Raw genomic sequence first — 19,535 nt, forward strand, 5'->3', positions numbered from 1 at the left:
AAACATGTTTTCCCCACAAATACAACATGCTAACATTATTAACCAAAGTCTATGACATTTTACATTGAAAATAGTAAGTAGGAGTTTTTCTCTACTCATATGAAGTCAGGATAAATCACACACAGGAATTAAAATGCAGTTTTGTGAGGGCTTTGTTATTTTCACAAATAAAAGTAAATTTAAGCTTCATTTCCACTGAGGGAATGGTTTCAGCTTTTAAAAATAAACAGGTCGTCTGTGTCGCTGGTTATATTTCTGAGGAGCTGCATGTCCAGCTAAGGTGTAGGGTAGATGTCAACACAGAGTCTACATTGTGGGTATGGAGTCGCTTCCATACAGAAGTATAAATCCTCCTTTACTCTACTCGTCAGCCTGGCAGGTTGCTAAACATCTCTCTTTCAGTGTTACAAAAATAAACTGTCTGGTCAAAAGTGATAGTGGCTTCACATAAAGTGGAAACCAATGTGGTCAGAGATGAAAGGTTTCCCATCCTCTTCACAGCACCAACATCTAAAGCTGTTAATACTTTGACCACAGAGCATGTACCTGAAAACATTGTTTACGGTGAAGTACATAACTAAATCACAACATGACCAGGTCACAGTCACCCACACACCCTGGCCCTGTAATGAAATGCTTAGCTAACAGCTGATGCCTGTGTGTTGATGAGAATGACGCAGTCGCACCCGCGGGTCAATGAGCTGCCTGAACTCTAAAAAACTTCTGACTCAAGCTGATGAGGAAAAGAGCGAAATAAAACCAGGCCTTGTTCTGACTCTGAATGGTGTATTACATAACCCACAGAGTGGCAGCTGAAGAGCTCACAAGCATTTATCAAGAGGAATGCTCATAATGGTTTACTGTGATATTAACAAGCCTGCTAGGAAATCTGACCGCAAGGTCAGGAGGGACGCAACACAGTGTATCAGGTACACATGTACACACATACCTCCGTGTATTTTAATCTTAAGAATGATAAGAACGTTACCACCATCTCTTGTTTTTCCTCTTCATTCATTTACAGGTTATTTTTGTATTTACGTGCAGAGTAATTTAATTTACAAGTCATTTAAAGGTTCAGTGTGGATTTAGGGGGATAAACTGGCAGAATCAGAATATAATACGGATGTTTTCTTTAGTGTATAATCACCTGAAAATAAGATTTGTTCTGTATTTGTTACCTTAGAATGATCCATTTAAATCTACACAGAAAGCAGGTCATTGTCTAAGGAGATCACCATATTACTACAGTAGCCCAGAATGGACAAACCCAACATCAGCTAACATTAAACTGCTTTATTCAGTGTTTTTACCGGTTTAAATCAGTGGGTCTGATTGTTTTTGTAGAAGAGGAGACTTCTGTGGGTAATTCAGCTCTCTGTAAAATCTCTATAACAACGAACACTATAGGAATTCTAACCGGGAGAAGATTCAGCTGGTTGCAATCTGCAATCCTCACCACTAGATGCCACTTAATGCTCCAAAATCTTGCACACTGGACCTTTAAAATCAGAACTTATGGAGATGTCTAAAATTTGCTTACAAATTCTGACCAACAGTGACCAAACAAAGTTTTACATTTACAATAATTTAAAGAAAAGGAAAATAAGTGAATTTTCACATCTGTAATTCTTCGCATTTTTTAACCAATTATTTGACAAATCAGCAGCAGCGCTTCAGGCAGCGGTTAACACACTGATATGCATCACTCAAAGCTGTTTCCAATGCATCTAACCAAAAGAAGAACAAAGCTTAACAGAGACCAAAATGTGCCGTGAAACTGAGGCTGCCAAATAAAATCAGCCCATTGAGCAGGACATTAAAACCAAAGGCAAGACGGATCCCTGCAGACAGCTCAGACAGACACATGCAGTTGAACATTCATGTTGTCTCAGCGTATTGGCTGTGCGTGTGTGTGTGTGTGTGTGTGTGTGTGTGTGTATGTGCTCTTTTAAGGAAATGAGAAAATGAACAGAGCTAGTTCTGTCAGACACTAGCAGGGGTGTAATGAGGTATAAACCAGGCTAACAGTACAAGCTCGTCTACCTAATTTGCATAACAGTTTTCGGTTATACCATTTTAAAAAAAAAAAAAAACAACAAATGTTGGTATGAGACCTTAACAGTTATAGGTACAGACTTTTATTTGGGAAGAGCACATGAATACAAACTCTAAACTATAAATGCTTCATGTTGGGTCTTTTCCTTCATGTCGTGTCAGACACTTTGAGTCAACAGACTGGCAGTTTTAATTCCATAATTTATTATAATTCAGCTGTGCAACAGGGACTTAAAGGCACAACAGTTCTTTATAACACTGTCTTAAGTATACAATAGTCTGTACAATTATTTGACTATGTAATATTCTTCCCACTCTTAGATGTATTTAGTGTACGCAATGAATTTCAGACTTCAATAACTTTTTTTAAAAAAAAATTAAATAAATGTGTTCAATGAAATCTGGTGGAAGAGAATTAAGGAAGGACATGGGAGGGAGTGGGTTGTTGTGACAGTGACGAAACCCACCTTTCATTGTATAGTTGTGCACGGAATTCAGCAATAAAGTTTAACAGATGTGTACACAGAGTCTGAATCAAAATGATGAACAGGAACAGGAAAATGTGCATGTGAAATTGTGCAATAAATATGCTTACACTAGCCTTTATCAGTGATAAGATGTGCTGTCCCTATCACCCAAATGTTACAGGAAACTGGTAAGTCGCGCCTCCTTGGAATATGATAATATCTTATTTCCTCCTCAAATGGATAGGGAACATTTCCAGTATTAAGGACTGGCATGTCAAAACATATTTTCAGCACTGGGGAGGGACTCATGTTTTTTTGTATTTTGGCTTAGGGGAGGGGCGTATAAGTTTAAATGGTTGTATTTTGAATTTATTTTACCGCCGCTTTTAAAGCTGTGGGTTTGGAAGGCATGTTTCCTATAAAAATCACGAAAATTACACCATTTATCACAGCAGTAACAACACAGTAAAAACAGAAATTACTGTTGGATTTTCAAATTTGCGATGCTCATTAAACACATCATATGGAACAGACAGTTGCTTAAAAATAGATATGCCAGGTCTCATTTAAAAAAAATAAACCATTTGCACGATCTAACCAGCGTGCATGACAAGAGTGAACAATTAACTTTAAGTTTTTTCACACCAAATACATGGAACAAGTTACAAGAAGTATTTAAATTGAACAGGTATGTGTCATTAGATCATTTCAAGTGTATGCTAGATAATATGTTTTTTTTTTACAGTGTTCCTGTTTTGGTGAATTGACACACAGCAGTCACTCAGGGAGGCTCTAGGAAGAATATCTGTAGCTTGGGGAGGGTCACACCCCAGCCGACCCCTCCTCTGACAAGTAAAGAACAGTCCCTTACAAAATTGGTTGGGTCAAACTTGCAGAAGGAGGAAATCAAAAAACTGTCACCCTCAATATTTTATTTATATTTTTACAAACTCCTATTTCTCCTTCTACAGTTCTCTGAGCTTTGCATCACAGTTCCCTCCCGGGGATCAATAAAGTATTTCTGATCATCTGCAGCTCACAGTTGTCACATCTCTTTACTGTCTGTTAAACGACACTTACCAGAGATACAGTAATTAGCCTGCTAGCTTGTATAACACGTATGGCTGCTGTCACTCGGCTAATTAAACTCTGTTCTGTATAAAACACTCTGACAACCCTCCACTCTCAGTGTAAGTTATTCAGTGTGACAGAACAGCGGTATCAAACAGCGAAAGGGCGTGTTAGTGAAGTCAAGCTAACTGTTAGCAGGCTATGCTAAACTAACAAGCTAGCAACGTTAGGTGTGTGAAAACTTCCCCAACACAAAAAACCGGAGACCCGGAGCCAAACCGACACGTCCCCGGGACCAAAAGGCAGCGGGAGGTGAATTTGTAATATGTACACGGTTCCTATTTTGAGTCAGGACCGTACAAGGAGCCTCCGTTTGAGATTCGCAAATGAGCGGAAGTTGAGCTAAAAATAATAAGAGCAGAAGCAGCAGCGGTTCTGCTGAGGCCCGGCGTTTCTCCTAATTACGTTCCGCCGGTCGACACCGGGATGCACCGGAGACACCGACCGCAGATGCAACTCAAAATGCGAGCGCTAACGTTGCGCGCCCCAAAGACTGAGTTTATCTTGTAATTAAATTGGCATCTTACCTTTTCCTCGTCGGATAGCTGCTCCTCATGATCCGCCATCTTTTCTTCCGGCACCACCAGCTTGTCAGAGCCCCGTGACGTCATCACATGGGTGGATTCCCAGCTCGGTTGAGCTCAGAGAGCGCTGCAGATTCCTCACCGATCATATCTCTAAAGACTTTACCTTATCACGGGGTAATAAAGTGTTTGGTGTCTTACAAACCCAAGAAAATAATACAAATATTTTAAAAAATTAATTTGATAAGTATATTGGTATTTTTTAATCAGTTATATTCAATCATTTATCAGAATCAGAAATACTTCATTGACTCTCGTGGGGGAATTTTTGATGTAAAGAATAGAGAATTACAAGAATTAAGAGTATCAAATAGAAATATGTAAATAAAAAGTAATAAAATAGAAATAGAAATATACCATAGTACTTAAAATATTAAGAAAAATATGTATATCTTCACTGTGTGAATCTGTAAAAAGGTAAAACTATACAAATATGTGCATTATGCTACACTCCACTGTATAAACTAGTGTTATATGCATTTATTCAAACCTTTATTTGAGATTCAGGAAATGAATTGAGCGAGACCCTCATTTTCAGTGATGCAGAGCAATTCAGAAATTATTCAGAAAAAATATGTATAATGCTATAATGGTTACGACAATATATACATTAAAACAAGAATAAAAATAAGCAGAAATATGTACAGTTATGTGCATTGTATGTTGAATAAATATATACATTCAAGTGGTGCTGGTGAGAATTAAGTCATATAGCCTACTGAAGAATATTGCACCGTAAAAAAAAAAAGTATCTTAAATCACTATTACACAGTAGAAATGTAATAGATAATTATGAATTATAAATGCAGGTAGGTGAATTAGGTCTATGGCAATTTTTTTTTTAAAAAAAAAGACTTTCCTGTTTTCCTGACAGATTTCTGACACTACTTTCTAATTCAACCCACAAAAAGAAATCATATGAGACCCTGTGTCTTCATATGAGGACATCACATTTTGGGTTTACTTGACCTTATACTTCATTCTGACCTGCTGTCCTCATTTGTGGACACTTTTTTGTCCCATCTAGTGGTAGTAAGAGCACAATACACCAAGTCAGCCTGGATCCTGACACGAAAGTGGACAAGGTCCAAGACCTGGAACTTGTTTATTTATCATTAATAATGTTTGTAGTATGGCAACAAATTTGGTCAATTCTAGCAACAGTAACAAGACGCTGTTAACTAGGAAGTACGTGTTTGAGGACATTGGGACTTTATTATCGTTGGCAATGTTTCGTTTTTTATACTTATAGGGTCCTACTGATCCCAAACAGCCAGGAGAAATAAGAAATGCATACCATGGAAAATGCATAACAGCTCTCTGTAGCAGTCCTGGGACGAGGCAATCATTTCACTGCAGTGTGTTTTTATATATCTACCTAAATATCTACCTACCTACTCCATCCATCCAGCCATGAATCAAGAATTCCATTATGTTATTCCCATGGCCGAGGAAAGTTCAGTTATTATTTGTGAACATAAGCTGCTCTCTCTCAGAGCCAGACACCAGAGATTTAAGTCTCCAACTTGTGATGTCATCTGGTATAAAGTGGAGCTGCTCCACAGATGATTAATGGGAGACAGATTTTATGGACCTACAGAATGTTTGTTTTCTTGTCTATATCCAGATGAGCTTTATTTTATTGGTCTCAGTTGTCAGTCCTGAAACAGAAATTGTCCCCTTGTACCCATGAACAATCCTGTGGCTGCTCTCAGTGTCAATTATAACATCATTCACCGTTCATTGTCTGTGGAGCAGCTCCAGACTTTAGACCCTATGACAGTGGTTCCCAACATGTGGGTCACGGTCCAAAGGCTGGTCACGGGTCTATTCTAAATGGACCGCAAGGGACTTGCAATCATGTCAAGTTTGTAACACACTAATTTTATTTTTAGGTACAGTGAATTTCAGGCACACAGCTTTTATTTTGAAGTGTCGTTTCCTGCTGTAGAATAAGTGGCTAACAGAGACAGAGTATTTCACAGAGACAGGAAAGTAGCTTGACGACACGACCAAACGCAAGTATGACACTGAATAAATTAAACTGTGTGGACCTTGAACTAATGACTAAGGAGAAATCTGGACCTCATGGCTGGACCAGATGGGAACCTCTGGTCTAGAGTGTGCAGTCTTTAATGTTAATGTGTGTCACCTGTTATCACCTGTAAATCAGCGCAAATAAAGCACGATGAAGAGTCTTTGGATTGTTTAAAATATATCAGAATATAGCTTCTTTTGTCAAAATCAACTCACGTTCTATCACAGCAAGATCTTCTTTATGTTAATAGTCCAGGGATACTCAACTCGCTTTGCCAAGGGGCCACATTTGCAAAACGCCAGGAGGCCAGGGGCCAGTTAATAACAAACTTTATTAATTGATATATTAATAATTACACTGGTTCTCTGTCAAGGAGTCCAGGGGATCTTCACCTGGCACTTTTTTGATAAATAAGTAAATAAATAAGCCCTATTTTGATGCTTTTAATGCACTTTGGCATCTTAATTATTTTCAAAGTACAAAAAAATCCTAGTGTGATCACTGAAAATTTTATTGTGAATTAGAAAATGGTCAGCAGGCTTCCCACAAGTTAAGTATCACTAATAGTCTCTCACACTTACACCTGAGCTTCAGTGTCTGGCTCAAGGCACCTTGGTGTCAGATGCGACAGACAAGAGCTGTTAAAAGAAAACATTCCTCTTGCACCCATTAATAGAATGTTTTAAGGTATGAGCATGTCTTCATCATCATCCCAGAAACCTGGGGAAGCCCTGTGATTATCCAGAGATGTGGTCACACGGTGTAGGCCATGGTTTTCACCACTAGATGGCGCACTAAGACTATTTGTTTAAACATCATACTTTGCTGCCTGAGAGAGGAATGAGCTCAGTTTCAGTGTCTGACTCACTCTGTTTCTCACACTGCCAGCTTAAGAAAAAAAAAGATGACATGTAACTTAATCCTGAATACAAATGGCCACACTGAGATGGAGGGAGGGTGAGACAGAGAGGTTTGTTAAATATTATCACAGATGGTGACATGACTGTTGGCTTTAGGAGGTTCAAAGAATCCAGTTTAAGCACTGCGGAGAAGGAAGTCTGGCTGAAGGGATTGTTTTAGTCACTGAGGTCTTGTTCACTAAATCCTCCTGATCCACGCACTGTGACTTTTCACTACATCATAAGAAACACATATCTCCAGTGTTAGATGGACCATTCAGCCCCAAATTAAAAATAAATAGGTTTGCTTTTAGCTGTACCTGTCCATGTATTATAAAGGATTTTTTGACTACAGTCACAGAGCCTCAGATGCATGTTTGGACTGCCTGCTTGTATCATAGACTTTTACACTGAGTGAGCTGCCAGTCATTGTTTTTTCATCTTTATGTGATGTTTGCCAGATTATAAAAGACTCAGAGGACTTACTCAATAATGCCAGAGTTGGAATTACTTAAAAAGATGCATGCAAATTGTTACCTTAATTTCTTTAGCATGAACCAGTGGATTATTCTGAGAGGGAAACATAATGTAGTGAAGCAGAATTATGAAGTTGCAACGTACTTTCTACCACAGCAGTAAAGACTGTAAAGCTAAACACAAGACACAAGACAAGACAACTTTTAACAGAAGCTTTATTAAACTTTCCACGTCCTCTGTAACATTATTAAAACACCTGAAGCTGCAGCGCAACTTTCCCCTCTCTGTTTTTCTGGCGAGGTTGTTATTCACAGGTAGATTTGTGAGGTAATGTTATGGCTCCCATTGTGCTGCAAAATGAACCCTTCAAACTAAACTACTGCCTGACGGCTACGTTCTTCCCCAGTGCCTCACTCCTTCCCTCTCCCTCTAAGACTGTAATTTATACCTCCTTTGAAAAGACTCAGTCTTCATGTGATGCCAACACTGTAGCTCTGTGTTTGTTTGGGTGGGGTCACTTCATGTTGAAACCCTATTATACCCCTCGTACAGGGCAACAGCGGCTGATAATAATCCGTGTCTCACAACAAGCCTGACTCTGTCCATCCTTCACCTTCTCTTTCATCCATGTGCCATTACTCTATCATTACAGACCTGATACATGCCCAGCCTTTTCATCTTCATTTGTTGGATCTGTTTCTCACTTGTGTTATTTCCGTAACATTTCATTCCTTCCTGTGCTCAGCATACCTTGTTCTTTATACACAAAGGCTAAAATGATGATTTATGAAGCTCTACATTATCACAGCCTTTATCTCCTTTCTTAGTGAGGCCCCGCCACTATCACAAGTGTCTGAATAATTGTGCTGCTCCCTGATTTGGGATGACGAGGCACGCTGGAGGATCAAGCCAAGGGATTTTAAAAGCCCTGTAATCTGCAGAGAACTTGAATGGCCCGCAGTGCCGCCATTGTGTCGACACTGGAGCTACTCATCACCTCTGGGGACCAAAGGGGGCATTGAGAACGCTGCATCTGAAAAGGGGCCCGCTGTGTGAGTCACCCTCAGCCACTGGTTAGTCACCTCGGATACTCATTACACTGCTCCCCCTTGGACAATAATCACCCAGCAGACTCAATAGACACCGAAACGCTGAGATATTAAAGATGCAGAATGATTTAGTGTTAAGATAAAGAAGACCAAGCAGCCCAACTTTTGTGTGCGAGTATCATTTTGGTAACACCACGCTGAGTGATCACGTCCCTCTCTGTTCTCTGGCCGTCTGAGTATCAGTGTGAGAAATGTCTTCTTGGCAGTGCATGAAAGTGGAAGGAGGAGGCAGCGCCATGGGGACGATTGAGAGTGTATTTCCACACCTCCTGACAGTATCTGGTGGAGTCTGCTTTGTGCCAGTTCAATAGCTGCTGTGTTGAAATGTTGGCAGCAGTGATGCAGATGGATGAGGGTTTGCAGAGTTGAGCTAACATGGGGGCTTGAACCTGCAGGTAGGAACCTCTGGGTGGAGTCGGGATGTGGTTTTTGGTAAGATGATACGTGCAACTGTTTTTTTTCCTTTTCTTTTAGTTGTTGTTGTTGCTCTGTTGCGATAGCAATGTCTGTCAGTGGGTTGCACTTCGGTCCAGACTGAGGTATCTCGACAACTACTAGATGAATTATCACAGAGTTTTGTGCAGACATTCATGATCACTGGATGACCACTTTTAAAGATTTTGGTGATTTCCTGAATTCACCTGTGGGACTATCAGCAGGTTAAAATTCTCATGTATCCCAAGAAATGTCTTTCCATGGATGGTACAAAGTCCCAGACAATGAATTGAGACAGTTGAATTTGTTGGCTGTGAATAAAATCAAGATCAGACGTTAAAGAAGGCTACATGTACAGCTCCCCTCAGGATGACTCATAATAACTCTGGTGATCCCTCGACTTCTCCCCTCCTGCGAAATCTAATTTTTTCCCCTATAGTTTGGTTTGTGTATAAAATATCTGCAAAACCAGTCACATTCCCATCAGCCTCAGCTGTACTTTGTGTTGAGTGCTAATTAGCATGTCAGCATGCTAAAACAGTAAACTAAGACACTGAACATCCACATGTTGCATTGTCATTATGAGCAATCTGCCCTGCGCTACCAAGTGGCAACCTCTGAGGCTGAAAAATAAAGCCAGTGCGTAAGTGCCAAAGACTGCAGTTCCTCTAATGTCCACTGGAGGCTGGCTCCAAGTCCCCACAGACCCCCATGTTAAACTGTCCAACTTTGCAGCAGAAATAAACATGTTTACAGCCTGGAACGAAAAACTGTTTTGGTCTCTGTAGCTAATTTCAACATTCATGACAACTGTACAGGCGTGAATTTATATAGAACTCACCTGTTTACATTTTATTGAGGTTTAAAGTTACGCATAATTAAGGGAAGGCCGCTTTGAGTGACAGGCTGTCTGCTGATAGTGTTCTAACTTCTGGCTCCAAAAACCCCCAAATGGCGACAGCTGAAATGCCATAATCCAGGTTTCAAGATGGGGGTCTGAAAACTCATGGGTGACGTCTCAGTAGCTACGTATAGTTATAGACTCTTTAGCTTTGTTAATACTCACATGAGACACTGTGGTGCGGGCATCAGTAGACAGCGCAAGCTATGTGCATGTACAGAGGTGTCAACGCCTTGTTTGTTGCATGCTCCAAAATGCCAGGGAGCATCAAACTAAATGTTCTGGAGATAAGCAAGAACGAGTGGTACCAGAAGAATGTTAACACAAAGCAGGCTGCCTGGCAGTAGTGAACAAGGACGTACTGCCAAACATTACATTTGTGTACAGTTAATATAACTGTTACTGAGTCAAAATCATTCTAAGCCAGGTTCTTTCCATGAGACTGTTTTTAGTTCTTACAGCGATTTCTCATGTTTTTCCACATCCTGTGGCTCTTCTTTCCACAGTGAGGTGGGACGTTGTACCAATGTAGTGCACACCCAGGGTACCTTGCACGTCATATCTCGACATGGGAAGTCCATGACCAAGTGCCGATATGCGACGAGGTCGTTTTGGAGCTTAATTGTCACAGAGCTGTATTTTTTCAAACTTTCCATAATTGTGAAAAAATAATCTGACTTGTGTTAAGATGCTTCAGTTTTACAAATAGGTCTGGATTAATTGCAACGTATGGTTCAACAATTTTATTTTATTTTTTTAATTTCTTTGCATATTATTGTTCTGCTTTGCTGCTGCATCCGTCACCTCCACGTGTGGATAGAGAAGGACTTGAACTTCTCCCTGGCTGAACATGTTAAGACTCACTGGTTTACAAAAATACCACATCCACCTCCAACCCTCCACATGGCCTTGTGGGACTTTGGTGCCCCACTAAACCACAGATATGGGCTTTCAACGCCAGTCTGGCTGTGATCACACTCCTCTGGAATTCCTCGGTACACCAGCACTCCCTTATTATCCGTCCTTTCACAGCGATTACATTTTTGTCTGGGTGATTGAGGAGTTATTCTGGCGAGGGGGCTTTAAACCACACTGGTTGGTCAATGAGAAATTTGAGAATTCAACTTTTAATTTCTAGATTAAGTTCTCAGACACTCTCAAGCCACAAAATGACTGTTTGACGGTAAATTTCTCCTGTGTCACATCCTGTATGTATCAGGTTTTTCTCTTTCACCTATCACAGTGTGACACTGTTAAAGCCTTTCTCAATGACAAACTTTTCTAAACTCATCTCCAGGGTCACACAGGAGGATCCGCGAACCTCGGAGGAGATTGGATGCTGAAATGAACATCCTCAGCCAACAAGCCTGTAGGTCTGAGCTGAAGAGGTTCTCACCATACATGGACCACGTGTGGAGTTATGGATCTAGGCCTCACACACACACACACACACACACGCACACACACACACACACACACACACACACAGACACATTGCAGCTGAAGGTGAAAATGTGTAGCATGTCAAATTTGATTTGTTGAAAGCAGAAACAGGTCGGTGTGTGATAGATAGTGTCTCGCGAGGGAAGAAACATGTTCCAAAATGAGACGCTCATCAGCTGGAAACACATTGTGATGATTTATCCTGAAGGAAAATACAGAAATCATGTCATGTTTTAACAGAATGGACGACTGAAGCCTTTGGTTGCAACGCTTAAATCAGCTTGATGTTTCTAATCTTAGAAATATTGACATAAACATAATATTTGTAAAAATAAACCTCCATATGTCTAAACACAAAATGCACATACCGGAGGACATCCACATCACATGGGAGAAAACCGCCTGAATCAAGGGTCACAACTGGGTCTTCTTCTTTTTCTGCTTTTATTTGATTTCATTATATTTTATTTTATTTAAAGGAGCAGTGTGTGGGGTTTACGGGGACTTAGTTGCGACTTCCACCTCACCATCTGCTTCGTCAATTTCTTGTCTCCAAAATGTTCATAAGCAAAGTTTCTCACATCAAGTCTGTTATAGATCACAACTTCTCTGATGAAAGTGGCGTACGCCTCTTTAAGGCTTCATTTTGTGCATACATAGTTTATAAATGAGACCCCTGGTGATTAAAGCAGGTAAAACACTGAATAAAGCAGCTTCATGTTAAATAATCAGAGTTTTTCCTACCTGTTCTGCATGTCGCAGGCGGCCTGCTTGCCCCTCACCTCTTTCCTATTTTCTCTGATAATGTAATGTTTTCTCTCCTTATTTATAATCCAGACGTTCAGGAGGTTTTTACTGGGGGCTGAATTATCCACAGAGGTCTCTTTTTCCCTAAAACAAACAGACCAGGTGATTTAAACCGGTAAAAACACTGAATAAAACAGTTTCATGGTTAAAAAAATCAGTGTTTTTCTGACACCGTTCATCATGGGAGGCTGTTAACAAGGGGCGTAAATACACAATGACAGTGCAGGCAGTGTCATATTACAGGGGCCCCTGGAATGGGGGGGCTCAGATTGCCAACTTGGAATATACCTGTGTTCAAAGATAAACGATTAAAAAAAAAGAATATTATTAATTTAAAACGGTGCAATTTGCTGTTTATGTCCTAGAAAAGGCAAACCCATCTGTTTCATGGTTTTCTTTTTTCTTTTTCTTTTTTTAAATAGTCAGTAGCTATCTAAAACAAATGATATGTTTTTTCTATAAGCAATAATAAAACTGGCCAATTAAACGATTAATTAATACTCTCTCTGATATTTTTGTCAGATCTGCAGTGATGACTGTTGGGTAATATGTATGTTGATGTTGTCCAATGTTAAATCTCTATTTGTGTCAAGTTATGCCAACTCATTCTCACTCTGACCTCGCCACATGTCCACGTTTGGTCATGGGCTTTCCACGTCCACATCTGACGTCCAAGGTACCCTGGGTGTGTTGGTTGTTGACGATCTGGGACACCGTGTCAAGTTCTCTTCTTTCAAGATACACTTCCATTTTCAAAGGAAATTTCAAAATAAGAGCACTGTGTCAGTACAACACTACGAACTGACTTTTTTTTTTGTCAACAACAAAAACATGTGGTTACGCTTAAAGAATAAAGAACAGGGTTTGGCTTTATAATCTTATGGGTCGCGAACACTGCTCTCTCGGGTGAAAGTTGGCGTATGATGGACCTGCCCCACATGGACTTTCACCAGCTTAAAGGGACAGTGCACCCAAAAATGAAAATGCAGCCATTATCTACTCACCCATATGCCGAGGGAGGCTCAGGTGAAGTTTTGGAGTCCTCACATCTCTTGCGGAGATCCAAGGGGAGAGGAGGTAGCAACACAACTCCACCTAATGGAGGCTGACGGCGCCCCAAATTCAAACGTCCAAAAACACATAACTGAAACCACAAAATATCTCCATACTGCTCGTCCGTAGTGATCCAAGTGTCCTGAAGCTCCGACATAAAAAGTTGTCACTGAACTCTGTTTTTAGCCTCATTGTAGCCTGTAGCTCTGACTGCCTCTCTGTGCACCGAGCTCACGTGTGTGCACTTGCGCGTGAGACCAGCGAAAGCATGTGAACACACATGAAGGCGGTGCCCATGTCTCACAGTCTCACGCAAGCGCACACACATGAGCACGGTGCCCAGAGAGGCAGTCAGAGCTACAAGCTACAATGAGGCTAAAAACAGAGTTCAAATGATGTTTTTCCAAACAGCTTTTTATGTCGGGGCTTCAGGACACTTGGATCACTACGGACGAGCAGTATGGAGATATTTTGTGGTTTCACTTATGTGTTTTTGGACGTTTGAATCTGGGGCACCGTCAGCCTCCATTAGGTGGAGTTGTGTTGCTACCTCCTCTCCCCTTGGATCTCCGCAAGAGATGTGAGGACTCCAAAACTTCATCTGAGCCTCCCTCGGCATATGGGTGAGTAGATAATGGCTGAATTTTCATTTTTGGGTGCACTGTCCCTTTAACTTTCGTCCTTGTCCTGCCACATTTCCCCCTGATGCCTCCGGGCGCCGTTAAACTATCACAGCAACTGGCCACGTATCATGCCAATGTTAAATGATGCCTTTTTTTGTAGGTTTCTGACGCCTCAAGCACCGGATTTCGACAACTTGGGAGTGAGACTGGGCTCTACATGCATGATAGCGAGCATTAGGACCCATTGTAACTTCATTCCGCCACTGCTGCTAACTATGGGGGCTGAGGTGAAAACACAAGACAACAACACAAATGTCTCTATCTAGAGAGTGTTTGGTTTGTCCGTTCTGGGCTACTGTAGAAACATGGCAGTGCAACATGGCGATCTCAGACGAGGACCTGCTCCCTATATAGATATAAACGGCTCATTCTAAGGTAACGAGAACACAATTCTTAGTTTCAGGTGATTATACACTAAAGAAAACATACTTATTATATTATATTTCTTATATTTCTGCCTATATATATATATACATACACACACACACATATATATATATATATATATATATATATGTGTCCCACAATCCTACACACTGGACCTTTAACTTTTATTTTACAATGAATATTCTCATTGAGATTCAAAATCTCTTTTGCAAGGAAGTTATGTCTAAGACAGCGTGACAAGTTTGATAAAAAAGAATGAACAGAAACAGAAAAACACAACAGCAAAAAGTTAAAACAAACAACAATAAAAATTACCATAAATGAAACGAGCAACAGACTAAAAACAAAATTTCCAGCAAACAGTTGAATCAGCAGTGTTCAGTAACTGTACATGTGCATTCACTGGTGAAATAAAAGCCCCTGTGCTTATAATATAATCTAGTTTAAGGAGACTCTGTAGCTGATTCAAGATGAGGGAGCAAAAACTTTAAAGCACTTTCAACAAAGACAGCGCAGGTTTGAGGAATGACGTCCATAAGTTGTCCACGTGACTGAAGGATGCAGCTTGTGACAGTTTTAGGAGTCAGCAGAGAACACAAATCAGGAGGCTGTACATGTTATATGTCCTTATAAAGAAAAATGTCCTGCTACACTCAGAGGAAGAAAAAGACCGACACTGAGCCTTCAGAAAAACATACGTGTTTCCTTAAATGTTATCATACCACTTATGAAATGTGTCTGCTCAGATCTTCAGAGATGTGCAGTGTTAATGTGGACACACGTGAGGTAGAAATCTGCACTTGGTCCTTCAGATTCTTCCATAATAGTTCAGTGAAGATCTGATAATTGAAGCCATTTGATTTAATCTGAGTGTGCATGCAACAGATCTTAACTCGTTTAGCCGTGTGTATGACGGGTGTTATCAGCATGGGCTGATTATGAGACAACAGGCCCCTGTGCACAGGTATGTAAGGGCCTCACCACACAGAGTCTGAGGTGGTTTGCCTCTTTTTGCTGCTGTTTTGCATCTCTTTGCAGTCCTTTTGTTTTTCTTTGAAATAATTTTGTGTCTTTTTTGTGTGTTTTGTGCCCCTCAAGATCATTTTGCTTATCTTTGAAGGAAATTCATTTCAGTCATTTTATGTCTCTTTCTAATAATTTTGTTTTTTGGTTACTTTGTGTGTCTTTTTGGTTGTTTTTATTAGAGAATTTCGTGTCTTTCTAGTTGTTTTGTGTCCCTTTCAAGAAAATTTTGTTTCTTCTTGAGGTAAATTTGTGGGGTTTTTTTTGGTCATTTTATGTCTTTTAAATTTTTGGGTGTTTTTTGGGTCATTTTGTGTCTCTTCTAGTCTTTTTGGTTGTTTGTTGAGATCATTTCCTTTCTTTTTCGTCGTTTTGTGTCCCTTTTGAGAAAAAATTGTTTCTCTTTTTTTGTGTTATTTTATGTTTCATGCGTCATTGTGGTCAGTTTGTGTCCATTTCAAGGTCATTTTTCAGTTTCATCTCGTTGCATATCTTTGGGCTTTAGCTGTCTTGCACAGTATTTTTTTAGCTCATGTTTCAAAAAAATGAAAATGAAAACTATCTGCCATTTATTTGCATCTACTTCAGTGCATTTCTTATTCTCTGGCACCTTATTTACATTCAAAGAACAAAATACCTCCCAGTGTGTATTAATATAGAAAATTACCCGTGGCCCCCCTGCAGCCTATTGCGGCCCAGATTTGGCCCACAGGCCGTAAGTTGAGCTTCACATGGCTAAGGGCACCCACTGGCTTCATCCCAGTGTAAACGTGTTCATACATAGAGTACAGGATGAATCATCAGACTCAGTTACTTTCCCCCACAGCTCAAGGCTCCACTTTATGTCCTACATCAGGTTGTGTCTCTGTGTTGTAGTTGGACAGAAGTGGTTTCCAAATGGCTGCTGCCCTGCCATAAATTAAGGCGCAGTGAAGTTCATGATGCAACGTTTTTAAGAGTTTTTAAGGTTCACAGAGGTGCTGACGATCACTGAGGCTTCTGTGGCATTTAGAAATCATCTTGTTGGCTACCTATCCCTGTCAGGGAGCTTTGATTTGTGATGACAGCTGTTTTTCTGATGCAGTTTATGTGTCTTTTTCTGTGCTGATTTAAAGAACGGTCCTCTGGTACACTCAATCATTTTAGAGTTCATGTGACTAATGCACCAAGAGATAGACACAGCTTTTCCACTCCTAGAAAAAAACACTGATTTTGACATTTAGATGCAGCCAGGATTGTCCTTAGATTCCATGTTGAGACTCACTTTGGCCAGTTTAAAAAGGAGAAAGTGCTTCAGTACTTTGATCTGAGTAAAACAAAGCAGGTGCTCCAGATATGGACCAACATCTACAAAGAGAAAAAGAAACCTTCCTCGCTTGTGAACACTGACGTATGCCTCTTTGCAACTCTGTAATTCACCCCTCGTTGTTTTATGGACTTCCATCACGTCAAGCACCAACTGTAATCTCTTACAACTGATAAGTGCGGCTCGTCAGCAGCCAGTCTGTGACTCACATGTTGCAGCTGCGATGCAACAATACTTCAAAGTTACAATACTTCTCTTTAATGTGGTGTTCCCATTATTTTGTCCAGCAGCCATAGTACGCTGGGTGAGGTGTCCATGAAGGTGCAGAAACGATGGAGAAACAACAGGGGGCGCCAACAACCCAAAAACAAGCCGCTCTGCTGTGTCAAAGCTTCATCCTGATGGATCCATACAAACGAAACCATGACGGATCAGATGAGAATCGTTAATGCAGGCAGCTGAGGCATCTGAGGAATGTGTGTGTCAGTGTGTGTGTGTGTGTGTTTGGGGGGTGGTGGGTGGGTGTACTTTACCATCCAGTGCCATCTACCTCCCTGGTTTCTCATTGGCCAAAACTCATTAACAGTTTAATGAGGGTGAGATGACTCAGCAGGTCAGAATGGCACCGACTGGCTTTATCAGATGATGAGGTCATGTGTGTGTGTGTTTCAATGATACCCAAGATTTTCAAATATCAACCAGACTTATTATTTATGAAATCCATCAGTAACCGACTGAGTTCAAGCTGCTCTACATCAGTGAGGAAACCAGAAACGTTTAACAGTCGCCTTTCAAACCTTCAGGGGGTCAGTGTTTGATATTAAGAAGCAAATTTCTAAGTGGACGATCACTTTAACACCTGCAAGTAAACGCTTGTAGATATGTGTGTGTGTGTGTGTGTGTGTGTGTGTGTGTGTGTGTGCATGAAACGATGTTATGTGAGTCTAGGAAGTGTGTGTGTGTGTGTTTGGGTTCAGCAGTCCCTCTGACACACATACCAACACTGCTGAATCACCCGATGACTCTCGTACAAAGACCTTCAACCCGTTTAACTTTTTACTGTGATCCTATCAACAGCCGCACCTGTCCTCTCTTTGAACACGTGTGTGGCCGTGTTTTTAACATGTATCACTTACAACAGGAGACGGGCAAACACACACACACACACACACACACACACACACACACACAAATACTCAAACTGACACAGGTAGAGAAGAAGAGGGAGAATTAGTGTGGACTTCAGAGGGGATTAGGAACAGGGAGAGGAGAGGCTGACTTGAGATTGTTAATATGTTTGTTATGTTATGAATTGACAGATTGCATTAACTTTATGCATTCATTTTTAAATATGCATTATAGTGTTAGTCATTTTTTGAACGACAATATTTAATTTTTCATAAAATCTGATGTTTTACAAAAAAATTTAGAAGCAAAAGTGACGACTAAACACTCAAAAAGGTTTGTCTTGTACTGCATTCTTAACACAGCTGCATTTCTTTGACTAGAAAACTTTAAGTCACTAAATTTGTGACTATAAGTCATGCAAAATGATGTCTTTTGTGTCTCGTGCATACAGAGGGCTTTACTGTGTCAAAACAGAGTCTTAGACCGATGATTAGTGGAGCGCAGTAGCTCTGGAGGCGGCTGAGTGAAGCTCTGAGAGTGATGGGTGATGAAAGACACGACAAGCCTGGCGTGGCAGGAAAGATGGATGCTCAGAGTGAGATGCAAAGACAGACATGCCTCATGCTCATGTTAGCCGGGGCTTAACGTGGATTTCACCGGGGCAAATTAAACCCCAGGGCGAAGATACTTGAGCGAGGTGGGAGATAACTACATCTGATGGTCCGTGTTGTCCTAATGGCCTGGAAAATTCAATCACAGCCTTCATACCTGTGTCTGCTTCTCTTAACCTGGCTGCCGTCTCAGTCGCAGGCTCCTCAGCTGTGAGGAAACCACATGTAAAAGTTTTTAGGAAGTTTTAATGCTGCTTAGAATCAAATTAAGGGAAGTATAAGACAAAAGCAGCTAACAACATCCTTATTATGAGTTAAAGGGATACCTCACCTCCTAGAAGGCCATTTGTAGATCAGTTACTCATCCCCAGTTACAATGAATTCATGAGGAAAACTTTTTCTCAAACGGCTCCATGGTGAACAAAGCTTCCAAAACTGACTCAGTTTAAATGAATGCTGTGTTTTGAAATGTTTTAACCACATTCCTTTGCTGTCAGACGACCTTTTCCTGTGGGGACTGAAGCCGTTATCTCAAACCCGCCAGACTCCATTCACAAAAACAGAAATTTAACTTTGCAGTACAGTCCAAAACTGAAATAAAATGCCAGCTGTCCATGCAAAAGTCAAAGTGACTCTGTACAATGGAAAAATGAACTGTGAAAGGCCTCTAATTTGGTCCTTTATTTTCTCTTTATGTTGTAGTAATATATTGATGCTAACATGCTACATGTAGCACCTTTAAAACAGTTTCAGAGGAAAAGCGGCCACACAGAGGCCAAAAAGTTCAGTCTTTCAAGAGCAGAAATGTACTTAAACATCTGTAGCTCAAAAGCTTGAGTTCTCTTGTTTCTATAAAGGCTCATGTAAGTGAGACCGTGTACTGTACGGTGCGACTTCACAAAACTCCTGCAACTGTGAAAGGACGACCTGTCCTGAAAGCCACGGTCACGGCTCAGTTCGACAGAGGGAGGGGGAACGTCTAGACCATAGCTCTT

The 19,535-nt window shown here is 40.6% G+C and overlaps 1 protein-coding gene across 1 annotated transcript in view; it reads right to left on the reverse strand.

The window, feature by feature from the left end:
- LOC117262325 (F-actin-capping protein subunit alpha-2) overlaps positions 1–4,318 on the reverse strand; it is a 39,798-nt gene extending 35,480 nt beyond the window's left edge. The window contains exon 1 of the mRNA XM_033635222.2: positions 4,184–4,318. Within this exon, the coding sequence (XP_033491113.1) occupies positions 4,184–4,267 (84 nt within the window). The 5' untranslated portion in view covers positions 4,268–4,318. The remainder of the gene's footprint in view (positions 1–4,183) is intronic.
- Positions 4,319–19,535: the final 15,217 nt, after the last annotated feature.

The sequence above is a fragment of the Epinephelus lanceolatus genome, chromosome 5 (assembly GCF_041903045.1).
Source record: "Epinephelus lanceolatus isolate andai-2023 chromosome 5, ASM4190304v1, whole genome shotgun sequence".
Taxonomy (NCBI): Eukaryota; Metazoa; Chordata; class Actinopteri; order Perciformes; family Serranidae; genus Epinephelus; species Epinephelus lanceolatus.